The 24,883-nt window shown below is 38.6% G+C and overlaps 1 protein-coding gene across 2 annotated transcripts; it reads left to right on the top strand.

Moving 5' to 3' along the window:
• Positions 1-328: 328 nt before the first annotated feature.
• Positions 329-24,392, top strand: GC6 (golgin Putative 6). 2 transcript variants are annotated; one of them, XM_088969646.1, is made up of 20 exons: positions 329-528; positions 760-925; positions 1,513-1,565; positions 2,851-2,978; positions 3,066-3,118; positions 3,672-3,818; positions 3,927-4,000; positions 4,091-4,160; positions 5,026-5,079; positions 5,174-5,269; positions 10,687-10,737; positions 10,963-11,049; positions 11,203-11,316; positions 11,398-11,469; positions 20,024-20,209; positions 21,772-21,875; positions 21,993-22,041; positions 22,472-22,537; positions 22,820-23,590; positions 23,696-24,392. In XM_088969646.1, the coding sequence occupies exons 2-20, from the start codon at positions 902-904 to the stop codon at positions 24,245-24,247; spliced, it is 2,751 nt and encodes a 916-aa protein (XP_088825772.1). In that variant the 5' UTR covers positions 329-528; positions 760-901; the 3' UTR covers positions 24,248-24,392. The 2 variants fall into 2 exon arrangements, with proteins under 2 accessions (XP_088825772.1, XP_088825773.1); XM_088969647.1 differs by having other exon boundaries at positions 447-584.
• The last annotated feature ends 491 nt before the right edge of the window (positions 24,393-24,883 follow it).

Below are 24,883 nucleotides of genomic sequence, written 5' to 3'. Positions count from 1 at the left end.
GGTGCAGTGGGCTGTTGGGACATCATTGATAGCGTTTTGTGGGTAGCAGATCCCTGCCCGTTGATATCACTAGTGTCACGTGCCTGTGCCAGATGGAGTACAATCTGTCATTAAGAGGTGGCATCCCAATCAAGAGGAATACTATCCAACGAGAATGCTCACATGAGAGGGTTATCTTTAAACGTTAGATTAGAATCTTCTGAACATGACACTTGTTCAGAAACCACTGAATCCTATCAAAAGCTAATCCAACGGTTAGGTTTTTGTAGGACTATACTTTGTGTTACTCCTCCTAAGAAAAGTCCATCACGAGTCACAATTCAGAACCACGAAAGAAAATAACAAAGCAGGCAGAGACATTTGGAAACTGGAAACAAAAGAAAGACATGCTGATGGGTAAAATTGAAAATACAGACAAAAGCAGAGGAGGTCGAAGCATTCGATGAGTCGAACCTTTGTTCCCCGAAGTTTCTTTTCGTTCCGTTTATCAATTATTTTCAATTGATCTTCTCTCAGCTTCCGGCTTCGGTACGTGCATTAGAGAGGATCTCTCTTTTTCTTCTGTTTTCCCTTGCTAGGAACAGGTTTTCAGATTGTTTATTTTTGTTATAGGGTTTTAATTTCCATTTTTCTTTGCCATTGATGCTTTTGTTTGGTCTTTTTTCTGTTACCTTTTTATTGGTTTTTTCAATCCAGAATTTGGATGATGTGAGGTCGCATATGATTGGTTTTGTGTCTCTTTGACTTATTTTGATTTAGACAAGTCGGTGTTTCGGACTGAAATCGGTGATCTGAGGGGTATAGCTGTTCATAGTTTGAAGCTTATTACTACTGCGGAAGGCCTGCTGCTTTGTTAATTTTTCTCTTTGGGGCGTATTCCCGTGCTCGAATACGCTAGGAGATGGATTTGGTATCTAGTTACAAGGTACGCGTCATTTACTTATTTGTTTAGTTTGGGTTTAATTTGGTCAACTGGAGTCCGTGGTAGGCCTGTTTAAATGGCGACATCGGCTTTATACTGTTCAATGCATAACTTTAAACGTGGTACTGATAAATTTATGCTATGCTAGTTTGGATATAGTTTAGTTTTCGAGTTCTTATTCTTTTATCATTTATTTATTTAATTTCAGAATTTGTTGGAACAGTGTAAGTTGTTGCAAAGCGTCTTTGCATTGTTACACAGTAATGATATGATGGTTGTTTGGTTATAAAGACGGGCATCCATATATTGGTTGGTTAAGATGGTAGCTGAAGTGTGTCATATTTATTTTTGTAGCAAACATTCCTTAAAAGTGCAGTAAAATTATTAACGATTTTATTTGCTTGTCTATCTCTATCTGCATTGCGATTGGAACTGCTTTGACACCTCCTGAATTACATGAAGTGGTTTAATTCTTCTATCAACTAATGCAATTTGATTTACTAGTTAATTAAGTCCTTTTTTTACTATGTTTTCATCGTTATAGTGGTTTGTTTTTTATCATATGAAATTAAGTTTGCAATCTTGTGCAGGGAGTTGTTGGTCTTGTCTTTGGAAATGACAATTCTGCTTCTAGTGAGGATAGGTAAGTTCTACTCACTTTCCTTTCTCTCCATGATGATAATAATGGTTCAAGGAATATAATTAAGTGTGCAATTGATGCCATATTAGTTTCAAAGTATCTCTGTTAGTCTGTTTTTGTGTAAATATATTTTTCAATCGACTAGGTTATTTGCAAAAATATAAAAAGTCATTTTCTGATGTTAGTCACAGATATTGGGTTCTTGGGAGGGGTGGACTGGATGCAGACCTAACCTTTGACATTTTTTCCTCAACATAGATACTCTCAGAGACTCAGACATGAACCTGTGTTATCATGCTTATCAGACCAAGATTTTACCATTACACCAAGAAATGGCCCCTATTATTTGCATGGATATTCCTTTTGAAAATTAGAATAGGATATGATTTGATATTCTGCCTTCATATGGCAATTTATTGATAGTAAATAAAAAAGATTCACTAAAAAGGAAAAATAGAAGATACAATATCAACCTTCATATTTTAATTAGCAAGCTAATTTTTCTTTAACTAGCTTCAGGTCCTTGTTTGTTATTCCTGAATTCATTTTTTCTGGTTTATCTACTTTCACACTTGCACCATATGCTTTGGTTCACAAGTAGGAAAATTGTTTTATTAATGGTAAAAAAGATCTACAGGGAGTCCCACCCATACAACTACATATAGTATAGATTTTGTAGCTCATATACAACATCTATGGCTAATCGTCACTATGACCCAAAGATAACTTTTTTCCCAATAATTACAAAAATTGACAAAATCCACCCCTTCAAAATCTGTAAGAATGGAAGTGTAAGGGACTGTTGGATAATGGATGTAGTAGCCAAACAGAATGACTTATTGCTTTGTCTATTTTTTTTAATAAGTACTTAATGTTTTGTTTTTAGTGATTCATCAAAAAAACGTTTTGTTTTTAGTGGGTAAAATACTTAATACAATATTCAAGTGTATTGTAATTAATGTAACTTGAGCTTCAGCTATTAGGGAATTCACAAATGCTCCAATTTTGTTTTCCCTCTATATCATTACCATGTAACAAGAGAGATGAGATTCCATACTATGTGATCTTGTTCACTGAAACCGTTCACTGGCCAAGACTCAATTAAAGACAATAGATTGCCTAGGGGTATCCATCGTCTTCCAAGCAAAATGGTAAAATGATTGCATGCTTTGGCTGAAAATTTACCATGTAATGTGAGACTGATTATGAATATCTTTTGTGATTTTTTTATTGTTTCTGTGTTTTTTCTTTTTAAAATTAATATTTATGGTTTTGCTTGTTTGAATAGCTATGTGGAACGCTTGCTCGACCGTATAAGCAATGGTGTCTTAGCAGATGATAGGCGTATAGCCATAACTGAACTTCAGTCTGTTGTCGCAGAGAGTGGTGCTGCACAGCTAGCATTTGGTGCAATGGGTGGGTTTCATTATTAATTCTTTCCAAAAAAGAATGTTCCACATGACCTCTTGTATATCATATGTGTTATATTCCTGTTATTCACAGGCTTCCCCGTGCTTATGGGTGTCTTAAAGGAAGAACGTGATGATGTAGAGATGGTCAGTTCTTCTTTGCTTTATATATATATATATATATATATATATATATATATATATATTTATGTTAATAAGTGCTTTGATATCCTCATCTGTTTCCAATTCTGTTTGATGTTTGATACCTTTGCTGAAACACGTGTCTAACTTAGTCCCTCAGTCCAGGTTATGTAAAATGGGTTCTGATGCAACAGATAAACTTTGCTGCAAATATTTAATAGAACACATTTTTAAACCTCTCCTTGTGTGGGAATATGAGTATTTTTAGTCTATTCAGAATATTAAAAACTAATTTTCTGGTGCATGTAATCTTACTATAATGCAACTGATGGGCAAGATCACATGGATATTTATTGCTTTGCTACTTGCTAGCTATTCTTCATTTGCAAGGATGGGCTATCATGCCTTTTTTTGCCCTTTTCTCCTTCCAGGGCCTTTTTTCTTTGTTCTTAGTACTGCTTTCAGAGCATTTTTTTTTGATGAATTGCTTTCAAAGAATGTTTTGCCCCTATTATTATTTAGTGACATGCTGATCTTTTCTTTCATTGAATGTATACAGGTTCGAGGTGCCCTGGAAACTCTTGTGAGTGCTTTGACTCCTATTAGTCATGCACCGGGGCCTAAGAATGATGTCCAGCCAGATTTAATGAATTCTGATTTGCTTTCTAGAGAATCAGAAAGCATTTCTCTTCTTATAAGTTTGCTGGTGAGAGTTCCCGTGGTCTATTTACTCTATAGATCCCACATAATAGTTCATGATTAGATTTGGTGTTTAAAAAGCTGCATAATTTTGTCTGTTTTGGCACTGTGGCAGGCAGAGGAGGACTTCTATGTCCGATATTATACTCTTCAACTTTTGACAGCCCTCATTACAAAATCTCCAAATAGGTATATTATGAATAGCTGAAAAAATTACTTTTAGTCCATGGATTCTCTACTCGTCCTGAGATGAAGTTTTTGCTGAGATTCCTGCCTCAGATTACAAGAAGCTATTCTTTCTATTCCTCGTGGGATAACTCGGCTTATGGATATGCTCATGGATCGTGAGGTATGAGCTTATTAGGATACAGAAGCAAAGAAAAAATATCTTCTAGTTAGAAACTAAAAGGCATCTTATTTATCTTTATGAATTTTTAGTTCCCTGAATTGTTAACCTTTGTTCTTCAAATATATATATATCATACATATATAAACTTTTTTGTTAATTAAATTTACAAAAATATACAACAGAGTAAAGGCCAAAAAAGTAAAAAGTCAAAAACCCAATACAGGAAAAGCCATCAAAGGAAAAACCCAGCTATTTCCCCCAGAAACAAAAATTACAATTCAGCTCAGAAAACCTGATTTGTATTTACCCTTTGCCTAGCCAAAGAATCAGCCATGTCATATTTCCTGGTCAAGCATTCACATTTCTTCATAAGATTTCTATACATCCAAGTTACTTTTTCTCATTCATTAACAAGCTGGTTATCACTTTTGAATAAACCTTCTATAATTTAGGTTGGGCACCCATTTCCACAGCCTTCTGCACACCAAACACAGCTGCCATAAATTCAGCTTTTGTCAAGTCTCCAAAGCCAATTGGACCAGAGTACATTGCACCTATGTTACCTTCATCATTTCTGAACACACCCCCTATACCAGAAGGCCCCAACTTCATTTATAACAAGCATTTTGCTACTAATGAGTGGTGGGAGGATGAAATTATCATCTTTAGTGTCCCTAAAAGCAACATATAGTGGGTTTGAATGTAACTAAGCATCACACATTATTCACTTTATATCTTGCTATAACAAATGACATTTACGAGAACTTTTTCTCCTCTTACTTTTTTCCCTAATTTTTGAGACCTCTAAAAGTTTTGTGCACTTGTGCCTTTTGAGCTTAAGACTGATTGTTCTGTTTGTTTGTAGGTTATACGAAATGAGGCTTTGTTATTTCTTACTTACCTAACTCGTGAAGCTGAGGTTGATTTCCTTCCACCCTTACAGTCTTCACAAATTTCTGTCCAGGTGAAAAATGTTTTGTTTTGTACTAAATGTTGCTCTTCTTTAATTTCAGGAAATTCAGAAAATTGTAGTTTTTGAAGGTTCATTTGATAAGATCTTCAGCATTATTAAAGAGGAAGGAGGTTCTGAAGGTGGTGTTGTTGTCCAGGTGATCTTCAGAATTTCCTTTTCTTGTTTCAATCAATTTATTTTTACAACTTTGATTTTTAAATTTAAACCAGTTCAAACAAAGAAGGGGGTCCAACTATGATACCAGAGAGGCATGATATATAAAAAATTTATAACTAATCAACTGGTATCACAACAGTGGTAACCAATCATTTGGTATTCATCAAAATTCACCTGGGGCGGGGGGGGGTGATTTGGCAAAGCTCTTCTGGTATCATACCATTCCAGCATCATAGAACACTAAACAAGGGTTGACTTTGATAACAAATGGGAGACTTTGATGTTATTACTCTTCTGGTATCATACCATTCCATATACACATAGTCATCCTGTTTCTGCACATCATTTATATTTACATCTAATGAAACTACTTTTATTGATTAAGAAAAGAATTTTTAATTAAAAAAAGGAAGAAATTTTGTCGTGGAATAAACATATATATATATATATATATATATATATTGAAAAGGTAAGGTAATTTATTAAAATAAGAACCAGTACAAAGGAGCCTAGGCCATTAGAGGTTGCCTAGAGCCACCACAAATTACAGATACAACCAGTTCTGAGATCTAAACAACAGACTCAAATTCTGATTTTTAAACAACTCCGATGCTGATACCCAGGACAGAAGTTTACCCACAGCTTTCTGCACCATTTCCTCTGAAGATTTAGCTTTGCCCTGAAAAATTCTGTTATTTCTTTCAATCCAGATAGTCTAAAGCACAGCAACCGGGATAGTCTTCCAAACCAAGATACCTTTCTTGCTGAGACCCTCAATCTACCAACACAACAGCAGATCCTTCACAGAAATTGGCATTACCCAGCCGATTTCCAAAGCTTGGAGAAAATGCCTCCAAATATAATTCGAGACTGGGCAATGTAAGGGCAGATGTTCAGTAGTTTCTACTACCCCACCACATAAGCCACATGACATGTCCGAAATCTGAATGCCAAGTTTCACTAGATTAACTTTGGATAGACATTTATTTAAAGCCATTGTCCAGAGCAAAAACTTCACTTTAGAAGGATTGAATGAGCTCCAAATCTGCCTAGCCGGAAAGTTTTCCCGACCTGAACTTATCAACTTACTGAACATAGACTTAACAGAAAACATGCCATCAGCTTCCCATTTCCATCTCCAAGCAACCTCCATGTTTGGGTCAATCCTCTGGTTCTGGAGCAGGCCCAACAGAATTGCATACTCCTCAATTTCCCAGTCAAAGAGGTGCCTCCTACAAGTTAGGTTCCAACTGAAAGAGTTACCATCCACATTGAAATTCTCAGCCACCGAAGAGTCCTGATTTACAGAAATTTGATATAAGAGAGGAAAGGCATCTTTCAGACACACTTCAAAACACCAAGAGTCTTTTCAAAATTTGATTCTTTCCCCATTTCCCAAGTTGTAACCGATTCCTTCCTCAAATAAACTAGCGTTCTTCATTATACCTGTCCAAATGGAACTTATCCCTCTTGAAATGGGAGAATTGGATCTCCAATCAGCCCAGTCCACTCCATATTTGTCCACAATATCTTTCTCCACCAAGCATTTCTTTCATTTGCAAATCTCCAAAGCCATTTACACAGGAGGGCAGAATTGAATTTCTTCAATTTTCTTATTCCCAACCCTCCAACTTCCTTAGGAAGACACACTTGATCCCAGTTTACAACATGAACCTTCTTCTCCTCCTCCCAACCTCTCCAAAGAAAGTTTTTCTATAGTTGCTCCACTCTGTTAGCCACTTTGGAAGAAATAGAAATAGGGAGAGGTAGTAAGTAGGTAATTTAGAAAGAGTACTCTTAATCAAAATCACTCTCCCCCCAAAAGAAAGGTATTTAGCTTTCCAGGAAGCCAATTTCTTCTCCATTCTTTCAACCACTAGATTCCAAATCTGAGAGGAAGTATATTTAGCTCCAAGAGGGAGCCCCAAGTACTTGACCAGAAGTTGGGCAGTTTGACAAGCCATAACTTCTGCACAAACTTCTAGATTTGTAACAAGACCTACAGGGATAATCTGAGATTTACTCAAATTAACCTTAAGGCCAGACACCACCTTAAGCCAACTCAAAATTCCAGGCACCACCTCCAGTTGATTAGGGGAAGCATCAACAAAGCATAAGGTGTCATAAGCAAATTGAAGAATATTGACTTTTTCTTTTTCCGGAGCAATTGCAAAGCCCTCCCAAAGCCCATTCTCAGCAGCCTTCTTGCTAAAGAGATAAAATTTCCATGACACAAATGAAGAGTAGGGGAGAGAGAGGGTCACCTTGCCTCAAACCTCTTGAACTTCCAAAAAACCCCGTCGTTTGCCCGTTAATTAAGATGGAGAACTTAGGAGTCTTAACACAAACTCTGATCCAGTTTCTCCAAAGCTGCCCAAAATTCATTTTCTCCAAAACCAGATCCAAGTAGTGCTAGTTAACATGATCATAAGCTTTTTCAATATCCAGTTTACACAGAACACCTGGGGTCCCCTCTCTTCTTCTGGACTCCAACAGTTCATTAGCAATGAGAACAGAGTCAACCATCTGTCTACCCAGGACAAAAGCACTTTGGTTACAAGAGATAACACTGCCTAACACACACTTTCATTCTTTCAGCCAAAACCTTAGCCAAGATTTTGTAGAAACTATGCAAGAGACTAATGGGCCTGAAGTCCTTTATATTGACAACCCCCTCAATTTTCGGAATAAGAGTGATGAAAGTTGTATTCAGACTTCTCTGAAAGGAGGCATTAGTGTGAAATGCCTGAAACACCTGCATCAGATCACTCCTCACAATACCCCAACATTTTAAATAGAATAGATTAGAGAACCCATCAGGACCCGGTGATTTATCATTTTCTAGCTTCTTTATTGCACCCTTAATTTCCTCTTCTGAGAATGGTCTCTCTAACCAGATTTTCTGCTCTTCATTTATCTGAACCCACTTCTCTTTGTAAAGGTTCTTATAGAAAGAAGTAGCTACAGATTTGACTTCAGAACTAGACTCACCACACCTGTCCTCCCACACCACCTTGCTGATTGAAGAGAACCTAGCACGGGCATTTGCCATTTTGTGAAAGAACTTTGTATTTTTATCCCCCTCTTTAAGCCAAATGGATTTGGCTCTTTGTCTCCACTTCCTCTCTTCCTCAACTGCCATCTTATCATATCTGATTTTTGCAATTGACCTCTTAAGTCTCAGATCTTCAGACAAGGGACCCGCCTCTTCAGCTCTGTCAATCTCTACAATGGTGCTCAACAAAGCCTTCTTATCAGTAACCCACTTCATATTCTTCTCCTTACTCCAAATTTTTAGTTTACCCTTGACAGCCTTTAATTTTGATGCCATGACATAAGAACTAGAGCCCTCCACTTGCAACTCATTCCACATAGAGCTGATTAAAGGGATAAAATTTTCCTCCTCAAACCAAGCATTTTCAAACTTAAACAGGGATTTGACTGTCTTACAGAGACCACAAACAAGCTGAATAGTAAGTTGTCTGAAATCAGGAAAGAATTCATCCCAGTTTGAAGAAACCAAGAATCTGTCCAGCCTAACCAGGGTCGTGGAATAAACATATATCCCTACAACTTTGTGGGGTCTTTTGCATATTGGGGTATTTTCAGAGCCTAGAACTTCATACTTGTGCTGTTTTTCTAGCAAACCAAGTGCTGTTAAAGTTTTTATGATTCCAGATTTATTTCTTCTTAGTGCAGGTTGTTTGTTATATCATAGGTGGTCGTGTTATGCCTCAAAAACAAAGCACAGTAATACTGTCAAACTTGGTCCTGTTCACTAGTGTGATTCACTCTTAGAAAACAAAGAGGAACAAATTCTTGGGTGATGTTTAGCATCAAACAGAGAAGTAGAATGCGAGGTCATTTTTTTTGGTGAGAGTTATAGCTAGAAAAACATAACTTCTGGTGTGAACCAACAGTTAACAGTTGATAAATAACTTGAAGAAGGTTCTTAGTGTTTACAAGAGAGTACAAAAATAAACTTGACTCAACTAATTTGTCTCAACTATATGGGGTTGACAACATGAATTCTGTTCCACCATTCAACTCTGTTTGGTGCCATACTCTAGTACAAAATATGTATGCTGTTTAATTTTCTGTAACTCTTTCTTTTTTGTTTTTAACCTGCAACAACCATCAAAGGTATTTTATTGTTGTAAGGAAAAAAATAAGTTTATCTGACAGCCCATGGAGACTTTATCATGTGAAATATTATAAAGTAATCTCCTCTCGTTAAAGCAATGAAAGGGTGACAATACATAATATGCCCAGTATCAACCACTACATAATACCAGAACATTACAAAAGAAAAGCAGTATGCAAAAAGAATCTCTTCCTCAAGCAAGGCCATCAGCAAAGGCATTAATGTACCTTGGAATCCACTTGAATAAGCTGTGGATTGTAGAAGCATTTGATTTCTTTTTAAAGTCAAGACATTGTGAATCTTGTGTTGAATTTCAAATAGGATTGGGAGGGAGGGAGGATAGGACCAACTAAATTTTGGTATGAACCAAAGAAGGGGTATTTCTTACAGAAGCTTGATGTTATGGTTATCTTCTCGAAAGTATTGGATTGGATTTTGTGGGATTTTGTTCCTTTGGCTCAGTTTGGAAGGAGTACAAATACAAATATGTAGAGTGCAGAACCATGTATTTTGTATATTTTTTTATGTATTTGTACTGTACATATTTGCATTTTTGCTCTTTCCAAACTGAGCCTTTGGTAGTGTGTTGGTGTTACAGAAATGCTGAACGAGTGGAATAACAAGTCATTTTTGTGCTAGTTGGCACTGGCCTAAGACTTGTTATCTTATGTTGAGTTGGTCCATTGTATTGAAAGAGTAATGGATTATGCATAGACTATCCTAAGATAAGGATTTGTCCTTAACTCGAAAGCTATTTTAGGTCCTTTATTTTTTAGAGGTTCGGGCTCTTTTTTGTGTGTCGATACTTGCAATATTAGTAGAAGTTTAGTGTAAATTTTTGTATGCTCAAAAAAAAAAAAACATCAGGCAGGGATTGAAATTCAATTTGAGAATGTATGTGATGCTGATAAAAAAATTGAGAATGTATGTGATTTTGCATGGAGAATAATCTGATTTTGGTTTTCTTATTTGTATGCTTAAGAAATCTGTTCCTCATGCCTTATACAGATCTCTTGGTTACAATGATTCTAATTTGTTTGGTTATTGATTCAAGAAGGGAAAAATGTTGTGTTTTATTTTATGATTTTGCTATCAGATCATGATCTCTGTATCATCTTTGCATCTGATTTTTCAAACTACATGTAATGGCTGACATTTGATTTCTTTTTGTGTTTATTTCTAAGCAATGAATTGCTGACAAATGAATACTATGAAACTTTAATGGTATCACTGATACTTCTGTTACTGTACAGGATTGTCTTGAATTGTTGAACAACCTCATTCGCAGCAATGCATCAAATCAGGTTAGCCTTCTTTGTTATTTCTTTAATCAGGAACAGATCAACACAAGTTTCATTAAATTTAAATATAGAAAAGTGAAGTACCCAGAGCAATTGCTAGACTAGGACAAACCAGCAGTTCCCAACAAGCAAGGATACAATGTGTATAGTTATGTAACCCCTTTGGGAGGACCCAGATTCAACTTGTCCCTATTCAATGATGGTAACTGTATCTCTTGCATGTTTCAGATATTACTAAGGGAAACAATTGGTTTTGAGCCTATAATATCGATTTTGAAGCTTCGGAGTAGTGTCTACAGTTTTACCCAACAAAAGGTGAGGTACTCGTGGAAAAGGTTTACTACTTTATTGGGTTGGTATAGTTTAAATGCAGTTAGATCTTCTATTGTTGGGTGACCAAATATATTCCGTCTTAAAACCTTACTGTTGAAGTTTTGTTGTGTCTAAAACCAAACACCATGCCAGTAGACAGTGAATCTTCTCAGTGCGTTAGAAACTATCACGTTGCTACTGATGGGAGGTCGAGATGTTGAACCTGGCAAAGATAACAATAGGCTGACTAACCAGACTGTTTTAGCTCAGGTTTGTCTTAAGCCCTCCATCTATGTTGAGACGTTTGGCTTAGAAGATGTCTCATTTATTGTCATCTTGTAAGAATTGCAGAAAAAAGTTTTGGACCATCTTCTAATGTTGGGAGTAGAGAACCAGTGGGTTGCAGTTGCTGTGCGTTGTTCGGTAAGATAAGCATTTCTTTTAGGATTTATTCCCTTGCCCTTCTTGTTTTCTCATAGTGATTGAAGGATGGAAAACATTTAAATAGAAAGAATACAAATGAAAGGGGGTACCTAAGGAGTTTAATGCCTGGTTTACAGAGTATGCCTCTCATGTAATTGAGGTAGTTTCTATCATATGATAAAAATAGAAGTTCCTTTCATGTCCTGGGGCAGCTAAAGTGGCTGCCTGAATGGTTTCTAATGCTTACTTGATGGAAAAATGGAAAAGAAAGAAAAAGCTAGCTGTTTGACAGTCTCTGTCTGCTACATCTTAAAACTTGCTCATATCAAAAGAATTAAGGTTCGGTTTGGAAGGAGTACAAATACAAATATGTAGAGTGCAAAGCCTTGTATTTTGTATCTATTTGTACTGTACATGTTTGTATTTGTACTCTTTCCAAACTGAGCCAAAGAGAAAAAAAGTCGAAGACTACTATTTTGGGGTAAATGTGAAATATATAGTGGATTATGTGCTGATGTGGACAGGAAGATTGTACTCATGGCTGATAGGCAGAGTCTGGTTCCCCATATTGGCCTACCACTAGAGCAATTCCACCCGATACCACAGCCTTGAAAGTCCATACTGAAAGTGTAGTGTAAGTAACAACTGAAGAGAGATGGTGACATTGTTTACAAAATCTCAGTTGTTATATACCACTAAAATTTGTATTTCTTCAGTTGTTATATACCATACATGTTCAATTTAATTCTAGTTGGTTGCCAAGTTATATTTTTTTTATTTGATGCATTACACAAAGTTCTGAATGATGATCTTCCTGATACTGATTTCTTACATTCGAGATCTAGTTTTTCACTTTTTCTTTCTTGGTTGATTTTTCTTCTTTACATTATTGTATTGTTTCATTAGATCTTTTACCTGGTATGGATCCAACAATATGGTCTATTGGGCATTTTTTTTTAAGATTTCATGATCCTTTTAGAACTTGATCTTCCTTCCAACCTATTTATCTTATTGGGTAAAGTCTTCACTATCAGGACATTTAATTGTTTTTTGTTTTTATATCCTTATTTTTTTTTATTTAATTTTTGGCTATGATCATGATTTCAACTGTCTTGTCTTTTTTCTTGACCTAAATTCTCTCTCTTCCTGTCGAACAACCTTTCTTTTTCCTATGTCTTATGTTTCAGTGGCTAATGTTCTTGAGGCTGAGTTAAAATGACACCTCCATTGCCAGCACCCTGTGGGTTCTCTTGAGATCTTAGGCTACCATCTTCAGAGCACAGAATAAAGGTGTTGGGGGGGGGGGTCTTGGACACAAAGGAGGGTTGATTGCAAGGTATCCAAAAGATTCTTGTCTAGATCTGCAAAACTGAAGCCATTAAAGGACTTGTGACTTAGCATCCAGGAATTGATGAAGACCACTACATGTTCTCTCAGGTTTTCTAAGGATGTGCATTCGTTCTCAAATATTCTTTTGTTCCACTCTTCCCAAATGCATCACATTACTGTATGTGTTACCTCCTTCCAATAGAGGCTGCCTCTTTTTCCTACTTTTCTGCTCTGCCATTGAATAATAAAATTGCAAACAGAATTGGGGGGAACCCTGTAAAAGCTGCTATCTCTTATCACAAATCCTGAAAATATTGCCATAAACTACAAGCCACTTGGCAATTAATGAGGAGATGTCTAATGGATTCACCATCCTGAAGGCACAGAACACAACCATGAGAGGAAATGTATAGCCACCCTTTTCTTTTTTCTTGGATATGATCATAAGTGTTTCTTGACAGTGTAGCCGGCCAGAGATAGGTGGAAGAGGAGAGAAGAGAAGAGAAGAGAAGAGAGGAGGTTTGCAATGTAACAGTGCTGGCGGCGCCAGTGTTTATTTTACTATATATAGGGTGACAGAAATAACAAGGGAAAAGACCCTTGTGCCCCTGAGTACAATAACAGACATAACAGAAATAAAAAAACAAAGTAAAAAACACTTTAATTAGCCAAACATGCCCTAACAACTGCAACTAAGTTATTTTAACATTATTCCAACACTCCCCTTCAAGTTGGAGCATAGATGTCAATCATGCCCAACTTGTCACACAAATCTTTGTGCCGCACATGATGAAGATCTTTGGTGAAGATATCTGCAAGTTGCTCTTCCGAGTTGACATATGGTGTGCACACTTCTCCACTTTCAAGTTTCTCTCTGATAAAATGCTTGTCCACTTCAATGTGTTTCGTCCTATCATGCAGAACTGGATTAGTAGCAATATTGATGGCAACTTTATTGTCACAGTAGAGTGACGTAGGATTGCTTATGCGAAACCCAGTTCACCTAACAGATTTCTTATCCACATGATTTCCGCAACCCCATGAGCCATCGCTCTATACTTTGCTTCAGCACTGGATCTAGCCACCACATTTTGTTTTTTGCTTCTCTATGTGACAAGGTTTCTTCCTACAAAGGCACAATAACCACTGGTAGGCTTTCGGTCATTGACTGCTCCTGCCCAATCTGCATCAGTATATACTTCCACTTTTAAGTGACTGTGTTTCTGGAACAACAAACTAGCTCCAGGAAACTTCTTGAGATATCTCAAGATCCTCTCTACAGCCTCAAAGTGAGTTGTCATCGGGTTGTGCATGAATTGACTAAGGACACCCACTGCATAGGCAATATTAGGCCTGGTCATAGACAAATACAGAAGTGTCCCCACGAGTCTCTGGAACATCTTTACATCTTTCAAAAACTCTCCCTGACTGTCTCCTAGATGGTGATTAGGTTCAATAGGTGAATCAGATGGTTTTACCCCCAACTTGCTTATATCTTCTAGTAGATCTAGTACATACTTCCGTTGGGAAATAAAGATGCCCTTGTGAGAGCGGGCAACTTCAATTTCAACAAAGTATCATAAGGGGCCTAGATCCTTCACCTCAAATTTAGTGGTTAAGAATTTTATTAGTCTTTGGATTTCAGCCTCCCGATCTCCTGTGATCATTATGTCATCCACATACACAATAAGAGCTGCAATTTTACCTTCACCTCTTTTTACAAATAGGGTATGATCTGATTGGCATTGTTTGAATCCCATTTGTTGGACTGCTAAATGGAACTTACTAAACCAAGCCCGAGGTGATTGTTTCAACCCATATAGGGGCTTTTTCAACCTGCACACCTTTTGTTCACTGCCTTTGGCACAAAACCCTAGGGGTTGGGTCATGTACACCTCCTCTTCCAAGTCACCATTCAAGAAGGCATTCTTGATGTCCAATCGGTGAATATCCTAGTCAAGATTTGCTGCCAAGGAAAGGAGAATCCGGATGGAGTTCATCTTCGCTACTGGAGCAAAAGTCTCTGCATAGTCCACTCCATATACCTATGTGAAGCCTCTTGCTACCAGTCTAGCCTTGTATCTTTCAACAGTTCCATCAGCTTTGTGTTTCACTGTGAACACCCACTTGCACCCCATTGGTTCCTTCTCCTCAGGAAGATCTACCAACTCCCATGTACCATTTTTGTGTAAGGCATCAATTTCTTCCTGCATTGCATCTGTCCATTCAGGTTTTGAAAAAGCTTCTGCCACGGTATTAGGGATGGGAACACTATCCACAGAGGAGAGGAAGGCACGGTACGAAGGTGAAACATGCTCATAGGACACAAAGTTAGAGATATGATGATTAGTGGTACAAGATCTAACACCCTTTCTCTTAGCAATAAGAATATTAAGATCACTGGTGACATGTGAATCAACATTTAAAGGAGCAATGGGAGCAAGTGTACCTGGCTGATGAGACGGATCTGCCTCAGGTGAATCCGATGATGTTGGTTGCATAGTGTCCGGTTCCACGGCTCTTGAACTCTGCTGGCTCTTATGGCGACGATGGAAAACCCGGAATGGAGGAGGATCGGGTAAAGGAGGTAGTTGAATCTGAGTCGTCGCCTGTTTCTCCTCAACCCTACTCTCCCCCTGAGGAGAAACCGAGAAGAACGGTTGACTCTCAAAGAATGAGACATCAATGGAAACATAGTACTTGTGGGCAATGGGATCATAGCAACGATACCCCTTTTGAGATGAGGGGTAACCAAGAAAAACACATGGAATAGCCCAAGGGTCAAGTTTACCACGAGTAGGTGATAGGTTGTGGACAAAACGACACCCAAAAACACGCATCGGAATGGTGGACAGCGGGGCTGTAGGGAACAGGAGCTGATGTGGGGCCTTATACTCTAATAGCCGAGAGGGCATGCGATTGATGATATATGTCGCACACAATACTGCATCTATCCAGAACTGTTTTGGCACATTCATATGAATCTGCAAGCCACGAGCAACTTCGATAAGGTGACGATTTTTTCGTTCAGCTACACCATTTTGTTGGGGTGTCCTGGCACAAGAGCTTCGCTGAAGTGACCCACTCGAAGCAAAGAACTTCGTGAGATCACTATGGAAATATTCCTTTACATCGTCCGACTGGAAAATATGAATTTCCGTTTGGAACTGAGTGAACACCATGCGTTGAAAATCTTTCACAATTTGTGGCACTTCATCTCGAGATCGCATAGGGTAAACCCAAGTGTATCGAGAATAATCATCAATCAAAGTAACAAAATACTTATAGCCAGCTGCAGTAGGTAGAGTAACAGGGCCCCAAGCATCAGAATAAACAATATGAAATGGAAATTCAGATCTTTTATTTCTTAAAGGTAAAGAACTTCTACAATGCTTACTCAACTGACAAGTTTGACACTGTAACTGACTCACTGACAAGGACTCAAACAACTTTGGGAACATAACTTTTAATGACTCAAAAGAACGATGACCTAAACGACAATGCCATAAATAGGCCTGACTCTCACTCGACAAACTTGTGGACTCAGTCGCCACTAGACCAACATTATTCTCCAACACGTAGAGACCATCCACCATGCTTCCTCTACCAATCGTCTTCCCCAAGGTCAAATCCTGAAACACACATGCAGGACATTAGGAAGAGTAAGGCCAAGTGGGAGAGATATGGTGCCTCGGCCAGCTATGGTAGAAAAAGAACCATCAGCCAGTCTTACCTTATCTCTCCCAGAGAGAAGGTTATTTGTCTGGAACAAATTTGACTTATCGGTCATGTGATTTGAGGCTCCGGAGTCAATAATCCAAGGTGAATCAGTAGTATGAGATGACACATGGAAGGTTGTGGCATTACCTGATGTAGACGCAAATGAGGTGGAAGGAGTAGGCCCAGAATCCACCTGGCGGAGAGTCCTACCATACAATTCCATATGTTCACGGAAGGAGTTGATAATATCTTCCTTAGGGTCAGAACCGGGATGTCTCTCCTGAGTTACGGAAGGACTAGTCTCTGCCGATGCCAGATTAGCTGAGTTATACCTTTTTTGATTCTGCTGGCCTGGTTTCTTGCCCTGATTCGGTGCTGACTTCTTACCCAAATCCTGTGCCCATTTAGGTTTTCCATGGAGATCCCAGCATGTATCTTTAGTGTGTCGTGTCTTCTAGCAGTGAGTGCACCAAAGCTTGCTTTTATCTTCTGTTTTTTTTTTCCTGAGTGTCACCCCTTTTAAAGCCACCTCCGACATTTGTATCTGAATTTCCCCGGACCGCTAGGGCAACTAACTCCCCTTCTACACCATTCATCACACTTCTTCTGCTTTCTTCTGACTGCACCAAGGCATGTACCTCCTGGACTGATGGCAAGTCTTTACTACCCAAGATCTGTACCCTGATGGACTCATATGACGGATTCAGCCCTAAGAGAAAGGCAAACACGTGTTGTTGTGATACAAGTGACTTATAGGCCTTTGCATCTTCATCACACTTCCAGTTCACATTTTGATAGTGATCAAGTTCTTTCCATATTAATGTCAAATCAGAATAGTACATCAAGAGACTCCTCTCCCCCTGCTTGCAAGTAGAAGATTCAGCTTGTAGTTGATATATCTTGGCATAGTGTCTCTGTTCTGAATAAGTGGACTTCGCTTGTTCCCATATCTCACAAGTAGTTTCAGCCCACACAAAAGTCTTCCTTACTTGTGGTAGCATTGAAACCAAGAGCCAAGACATCACCATACTGTTCTCTTGGTTCCACCTATCATGCTCAACACTTCCATACTTCGGTTCCTTTACTCTCCCATTGATGTATCCTATTCGCCCCCTAGCAGTGATGTAGAGTTTTATTCCCCTAGACCACTCAAGGTAATTCAGACCATCAAAGGGAATGACAGCCATGGGAAAGCTCATATCCATTCCCCCACTCACTCCATTGTGGCTCCCTGAGATCTCTGAAGTAGCAGAATTCTTAGTCGACATGGTCAAGCAGTTAATCAGTCCCACACACCGGACTTTGGACCCCTCCTTACTCCACAAAGCAATGCTCCACTCAGCTCACACCCACACACTCGGGTTTACCAACCAGATTGAGCACAAACAGTACCAAATTCTGGACAAAACTGAGGTAATATTTGGCAGTTTCAGACCTGTATAGTTTTATCAGTCCCCACCTACCAGAATTCCAGAATGGCTAACAGCCACTAATCAGCAGGAGAGATCCTTCTTACTTATAGTCAACTCAAACCATTGAGAAGACAGGTCAGCATTGACCTACAGTTGTCTTAACACATGAACAGGATCATACGATCCAAGAAAACTAGGATTACACAGGTTCGACAGCATTCAACCGCCCCAGATTCATAGGGTTTTCACTTGGCACATGACCAAGGAGAGTAAAGAAGAGAAAAAATAGGGAGAACTGTACCAGTCGTAGCTATTCTGTAGTCCAGAATCAGATTTCCTTTCTGCTAGTCTATTCGATCTATTCTTTGGGTTGATCGATCTTCTCTTGACAGTGTAGCCGGCCAGAGATAGGTGAAAGAGGAGAGAAGAGAAGAGAAGAGAAGAGAAGAGGTTTGCAATGTAACAGTATTGGCGGCGCCAGTGTTTATTTTACTATATATAGGGTGACAGAAATAACAAGGGAAAAGACCCTTGTGCCCCTGAGTACAATAACAGACATAACAGAAATAAAAAACGAAATAAAAAACACTTTAATAACACGCCCTAACAACTGCAACTAAGTTATTTTAACATTATTCCAACAGTGTTTATCTTGTCACAAGATGCTTCCCAATATAAAGAAAGCAATTGTGGTAGTGACCGGAGAGAGCCAGATACTTATGTTTGGAAAGGAGTAGGAAGCAGAATCAGCTATCAGCCCCTTGGAGGTAGGATTTGGTCATGAAAATTCCATTAGGGGTGAGGGACCAAATTATTTTATCTGGGCAGGTAGGTGAGAGGTAGATGTCAGAAATTAGGGGAAGTTAGGGAGATCTCAGTCGTTGAACTTCTGTGAGGGCTCTACGGAAATTAAAATTATAGTCTAGACCATGTCTGTCTCTAATGAGGGTTGACGATACCAAGGTGTGGGTAAGACACATAAAAAGGTTGAGTCCCCACGAATCTAAGGAAGGAGGAGAAAGGAGGCCGCCTGAGGACTATACCTTTCCAAGGATTGGCCGAAGAGAACCTATTGAGATGTTGAGTTCTGCCCCTGCTCAATCTGCTACTCTCATATTTTCTGCGAATTACAGTAGCCCAAAGATAATTTTGAACATTCTTGAATTGCCATAACCACTTGCCTAGGAGAGCAGTATTCATCTCATTAATGTGACCCAACCTCAGTCCTCCCTCCTTGTTCTTGTGGACTTCCTTCCTACTAGCCAAATGATCTCTCTTCTCTCCTGCACCATCCCAAAGAAAATCACTTTGAAGCTTCTCTGCCTGCTTTTTCACCTTGGTCGGCATCTTGAGCACTGAAAGCAGATATGTTGTGAGGTTTGGGTGTGTAGCCTTAAGCGAACCACCTTTAGAAGTGCAATTTTTCTTCCAATTAGCCAATCCTCTTTCGCATTTTTCAATCACAAGATCCCAAAACCCGGCAGACTTTGGGTAGGTGACTCCCATGCAGCAATCTTCACCATCACAGTCTCTGATTGCAAGAATACCATATTTGTGTTTTGAACAAATATCTTGTACATTTTGATCTGTTGCGATAAAAAACTTGCACATTTCTTAAATATTGTAGGGAGCTTTATGAGCATTTGAGCCATACATCCTTGATTTTGTTTTCCCTAAAGGGGAGAATGGACTGTTCATGGGAATAAAGATTACTTGGCTTTTCTTAAATTTTTTCTATCATGCTAACCCACTAGAATTAACTTGAAAGTGTATGATAAGTAATAACTGAAGAAGATTGTGATTTGTGACATTGTTTCATACAACAAATTTTCACTGTTTCAGTTACTGATTGCAGGAGTGTTGTACATTATCCTGAACAAATATCTTGTGCATAATTTAGCTGCTCCAGAAAGTACTCTGTTACTTGTAATATTACTTTAGTGTCTATTTCTACTATGATATTGGTTTTGTCCCGCCATCCCTCATCTGACCAAAAAAAAAAAAAGAGAAAAAGAATGCTTGGAGAAGAACCACATGATATATTAACTGTTTCAGAGGTGAACATGACATTTAAGTTTTATATACTATTGCAGGCTCTTCGATGTATAGGTGATTTAATTAACCGGCATCCTCAAAACCTTGACGCTCTTGCCAGTAAAATGCTTGGAGAAGAACCACATACTGAACCGGCCCTGAATTCAATTCTTCGTATAATTTTGCGAACATCTAGTGTGCAAGAGTTCATAGCAGCTGACTATGTTTTCAAGTGTTTCTGTGAGGTTTGTCTTTTAGTTCAAAATTGGAAATTGCAAGTTCAGTTAACTGTTCCTACATATGCACCAAGACTGTATTTCGGTGTTATAAACTCTCTATGGACCAATAAAAATAAGGGGAAAAGGAAAACAAAATCCTCCATGGTTGAACTATGTTGTTTTTGACACCTTCGGAAATAATCAGGAAGCATTGAGAATGTAAGCCTATCTGTTGGAAATTTGCTATGATACACAGGATACTTCTCCCATAGAATTTACAGTGTTGGACAAATGTTGACACAAAACACATGTCAATGTGTGTTTTAGTGACACAAGTTACTCAGGACAAGAAAACAAAGGGGAAAAGAGGCAAAATGAAACATGACAGTATCATAGACTAGCCCCCTGGAGAGATTGCATTACAGAGATCTGAAACTGTTGTCAGTGCCTAGGAACATGTACTAAGGTGTATGTGCAAGTGCAACTCGTTCAGATCATAAGGTAGAATAACTTTCTAGTATCCGGGACCTGTACCACTTAACAGATATAATGGAAAAACCCCATTCCCTACCTTGCTGGTTTATCCCCCATTACTTCCCCCTTCACCATTTCCTGCATTTACCCCAACTGTCATCCCCTTCTGTAAATTAATTTCCTCAACTTCAGCCAGTAAATTCTTTATAATTTCCAAAATTCTTTTATTTCTTATTGACCCCTTTTTTGTATCCTCTCCTAACTTCTGAACCCCCTAGCACATCTGCATAGTTGCTATTATTTCTTCTATGAATGGGTGAGAAAGCATCAAAGCTCTCTACCTTCACTGCTAGGGAAGTTTCAATTTATTGTGGACTGCAGTCTGACAGCCTCAAGACATGTCTATTGGAACATATATATATGATTACTTCTTTGTAAAATGTGCATAAATCTAGCAATTTGTGTGGTAAGCCTTTGCTTTTCATTACTTGGTAACATGCAACATGTAGACATGCATGAAGGCTCTTGAGCAAGAGGAAGAACAATAAGAGAGTTCAGAGAATTGGTGGCATCTTGGTTTCTGATCAGCCTTAATTGATATATAAAATTATATACGAGTGTTTAAAGATTACAAAAGTACAAAAATGCCCCTGGTGGGCGGAACATAAAGAATTAAAAGACATGCTAGCCCAGGACCATTCAACCCAATAAGAAACAAAGAAATAAAAATGAAACAGAACAAGATACAGCCCAGTTTAATAATAATTAAGCCTCACAACAATGTACGGGAATGCACATGTATACTTAACACTGTGAGCTAGGTATGCATGCATACAAGTGCATATGCACGTAATAAGCTGAGTCCATGTTTCTGGATTTTGAAGGCTTTAAGTTTGAAATGGTAGAAATTATGCATATCTTGTTTATATTCTCTTAATTATGTGACTGTGTATGCATTTTGGAAACTGTCTGCCTATTTTAGAAATGCTGTTTTCACCATACTCTTGTTTATACCTTTCCCCCCAAAAAATTATGCAGTCAATTGTACGCTTGAAATCTTTTAAAGTTATAATCACACTCACTCTTTTATTAAGTTATGCCACTGTTTCAAGCAGAAAAATACTGATGGTCAAGCAATATTGGCATCCACAATGATTCCTCAACCACAGTCAATGATTCATGCTCCTCTAGAGGAAGATGTTAACATGTCATTTGGAAGGTGTGCTTATGTTTCAACTTAGTTCATAGTTTACTTCTTAATGTAAATGTACTTGCTTTGCTTCATAGGTTTTGAAATTTATTAATAACTTTCCTAGATTTTTGTGTTTTATGGCAGCATGCTTTTACGTGGTTTCACTTTGAGTGATACTGATGGGGACCTTGAGGTAAAGCAGAATTTTGAATCTTTTACTAGTCATTTGAAGGGAGAGGTTGAGCATTGATACTAATAAGAGTCCTCTTGTCCAGTATGTCTCAGAATTTGACCTAGAATGATTAGGTTGCATCCTAACATTCTCTTGATTATGTAATTGGGTACTAGTTATTTGTTTTTTTTTTGGGGTGAAAAATTAGGTTCTAGTTTGAAGTGTCCATTCTGCATCTGGAAAATGAAAATATTTCCAATTTACTTGGTTGGCAAATGCATCTAAATCGAAGATGTTTTCTCAAATCATCCTCTTGTACTTATTTCGTGCCCTCAAAGTTGCAGTTCATCATTGTGCATTGCATCAGTCATTGATCAGGAGCATGTAGAACATAAGTTGTAGAAATGTTTGCTCAGCTGCTAACTATTCATCTATTGTTCTTAATTTGCAGACTTGTTGCAGAGCTGCTAGTGTTCTTTGCCATATACTGAAGGACAATGCCCAGTGCAAGGAGCGGGTATGTCATTTCATTTCCCTTTCTTTTCCATAAAACAGGGAAGGATGGTTTAGGAAGTCATCAAGCATCTTAAACTGAGGGTCACATTGTTACTTAATGTTTCCAGAAAAATAAGACACACGAAAGAGCTCACCAGTTTTCGTTAATTTACCATCTTTCCTAGTTTCAGTTTGATCAGTTGGTAGACAATGCATATTGATGACATTACAGTTTGAAGTGATCATACATATGTGCTATGTAAGATATGCTCCTCTTGTATTAATATGTACTGGAATGTTGCAGGTCCTAAAAGTTGAGCTTGAAGCACCCTTGCCATCATTAGGTGCCCCTGAACCACTCATGCACCGAATAGTGAAGTACTTGGCTCTTGCCTCCACAAAAAATAAAGACGGTGACCACAAAAAATCAACTCTGATTGGAGATTCATATATCCAACCTGTTATCCTGCAACTGTTAGTCACCTGGCTGGCTGACTGCCCTAATGCGGTCTGCTCCTTTCTAGAGCTAAAGCCCCATCTCACTTACTTGCTTGAGTTGGTGTCAAACCCTTCTGTGACTGTGTGTGTAAGGGGTTTGGCGGCTGTGCTCTTGGGAGAGTGTGTTCTCTTCAATAAATCCAGTGATAACAAGGATGCTTTTATGGTGGTCGATGCCATTAGCCAGAAGGTTGGGCTTACCTCATACTTCTTAAAGTTTGATGAGATGCAGAAAAGCTTTCTTTTTGTGTCTGCAAAGCCTGCCCAACAGCGTAAGCCTCTGACAAGATCTAATGCTGCTAGCATGGCAGAGGTTGAAGATAGTGACACAAATGATGGAAGTGATGAGAATCATAATGTACATCCAGTTCTTGTGTCATTGTTTGATGCCCAATTTGTTAGTTTTGTTAATAGGCTGGAGGCAGATATTAGAGAAAATATTGTTGAAATATACAGTCATCCAAAGAACAGGGTGGCAGTTGTGCCAGCAGAATTGCAACAAAAGGGTGGGGAAAGTGATGGAGACTACATAAAACGTCTTCAGTCATTTATTGAGAAGCAGTGCAGGGAGATTCAGGTACCTTTTAATTTGTTTATAGCTTGCTTTCTCTAATAATTATTTTGCTGCGAATGTTCTATATATCCTAACTTGTGAAATGTTTGGGCACTCGATTTTTGTAAGGATCTTCTTGGTCGTAATGCTATTTTGGCTGAGGATTTGGTCAAGTCTAGTGAAGGTGGTGCTCGTGGGTCTGATCAGACAACTTCAGGTGGAGGCCGGGAAAGAGTCCAGACTGAAACCCTCCGTAGGGATCTCCAAGAAGCAATGCAACGGATAGAGATGCTCAAATCGGAAAAAACGAAAATTGAAGCCGATGCATTCATGTACCACAATTTAGCTGGTAAACTGGAGTCTGATCTGAAAAGCTTATCAGATGCTTACAATAGTCTTGAACAGGCTAACTTCCGGCTGGAATCAGAAGTGAAGGCTCTGAAATTAGGAGGGGGAAAACCCTACCCGGATATTGAAGCTGTGAAAGCTGAGGCAAGGGAAGAAGCTCAGAAAGAGAGTGAAGCAGAATTGAATGATCTGCTCGTTTGTCTTGGACAAGAGCAAAGCAAAGCTGAGAAACTGTCTGCAAGGCTGATTGAATTAGGGGAGGATGTGGACGTTCTCCTAGAAGGGATAGGGGATGATGGTGAGCTTCCAGATGATGGTGAATACGAGGACTGACTGCTTGTAATTGTAATGTTGTCTTTCAGGCTATGTTCAACTTGTACAGTTATGCATGCCATATTGCCTTTGGTATATCGCAATAACTCTCTGGAATACTGGATAAATATTTATTATTTAATTTATTTTCTCTTATTTAGTGGCACTTGATGAAGAATGACGGACCTGGGGAAATATCCTCCTAGGCTCCTATCAGATAACTCTGCTCCTCTTAATGCTCCATTTACTCTAGTTGTTCATACGTTCGTCAAATATGTTGAATCCAATGCTAACCTGACGGTCGAGGTTAGTAGGTACTAGGTAGGGCTGCTGCAAATGTCTGTATTCTGTAATTAAAACTAAAAGCTGATGGAAAGCAAAGTGACTACTTTAGTCAAGGCCCTCGAATCAGTGTCATGGCTTTCTAAATGGGGTCATTAGCTACTAACCATGCATTTTAAATGGGGGAGGTTGGAATTGGACATGTTATTACAACCATGGTTCAAAATATCGATACAGTCGATATGCCAGTAAGGGCGTATCAGACCGTATTGTGTATCGCACTTTGTTTTTCTTTTCAGCTTAGTTCAGAGGGGTTGATTTAAGGCTCATCTACCCCCTGAACTGGGTTATTCCCCAAAATATCCCTTATAAAGG

Source organism: Nelumbo lutea, chromosome 2 (genome assembly GCF_056320005.1).
Source record: "Nelumbo lutea isolate HS-2025 chromosome 2, American lotus-T2T, whole genome shotgun sequence".
Classification (NCBI taxonomy): Eukaryota; Viridiplantae; Streptophyta; class Magnoliopsida; order Proteales; family Nelumbonaceae; genus Nelumbo; species Nelumbo lutea.
The sequence above is the reverse complement of the archived record's forward strand: the minus strand, read 5'-3'. Positions and strand labels throughout refer to the sequence as shown.

What these genes read in the sequence shown, in the direction of transcription:
- GC6 (XM_088969646.1), top strand. Translation starts at nt 902, where the DNA reads ATGGATTTGGTATCTAGTTACAAG. An exon ending in GCTAGCATTTGGTGCAATGG is followed by an intron (nt 2,979 to 3,065) that starts GTGGGTTTCATT and finishes TGTTATTCACAG; the next exon opens with GCTTCCCCGTGCTTATGGGT. An exon ending in TTTTCAAGTGTTTCTGTGAG is followed by an intron (nt 20,210 to 21,771) that starts GTTTGTCTTTTA and finishes TGTTTCAAGCAG; the next exon opens with AAAAATACTGATGGTCAAGC.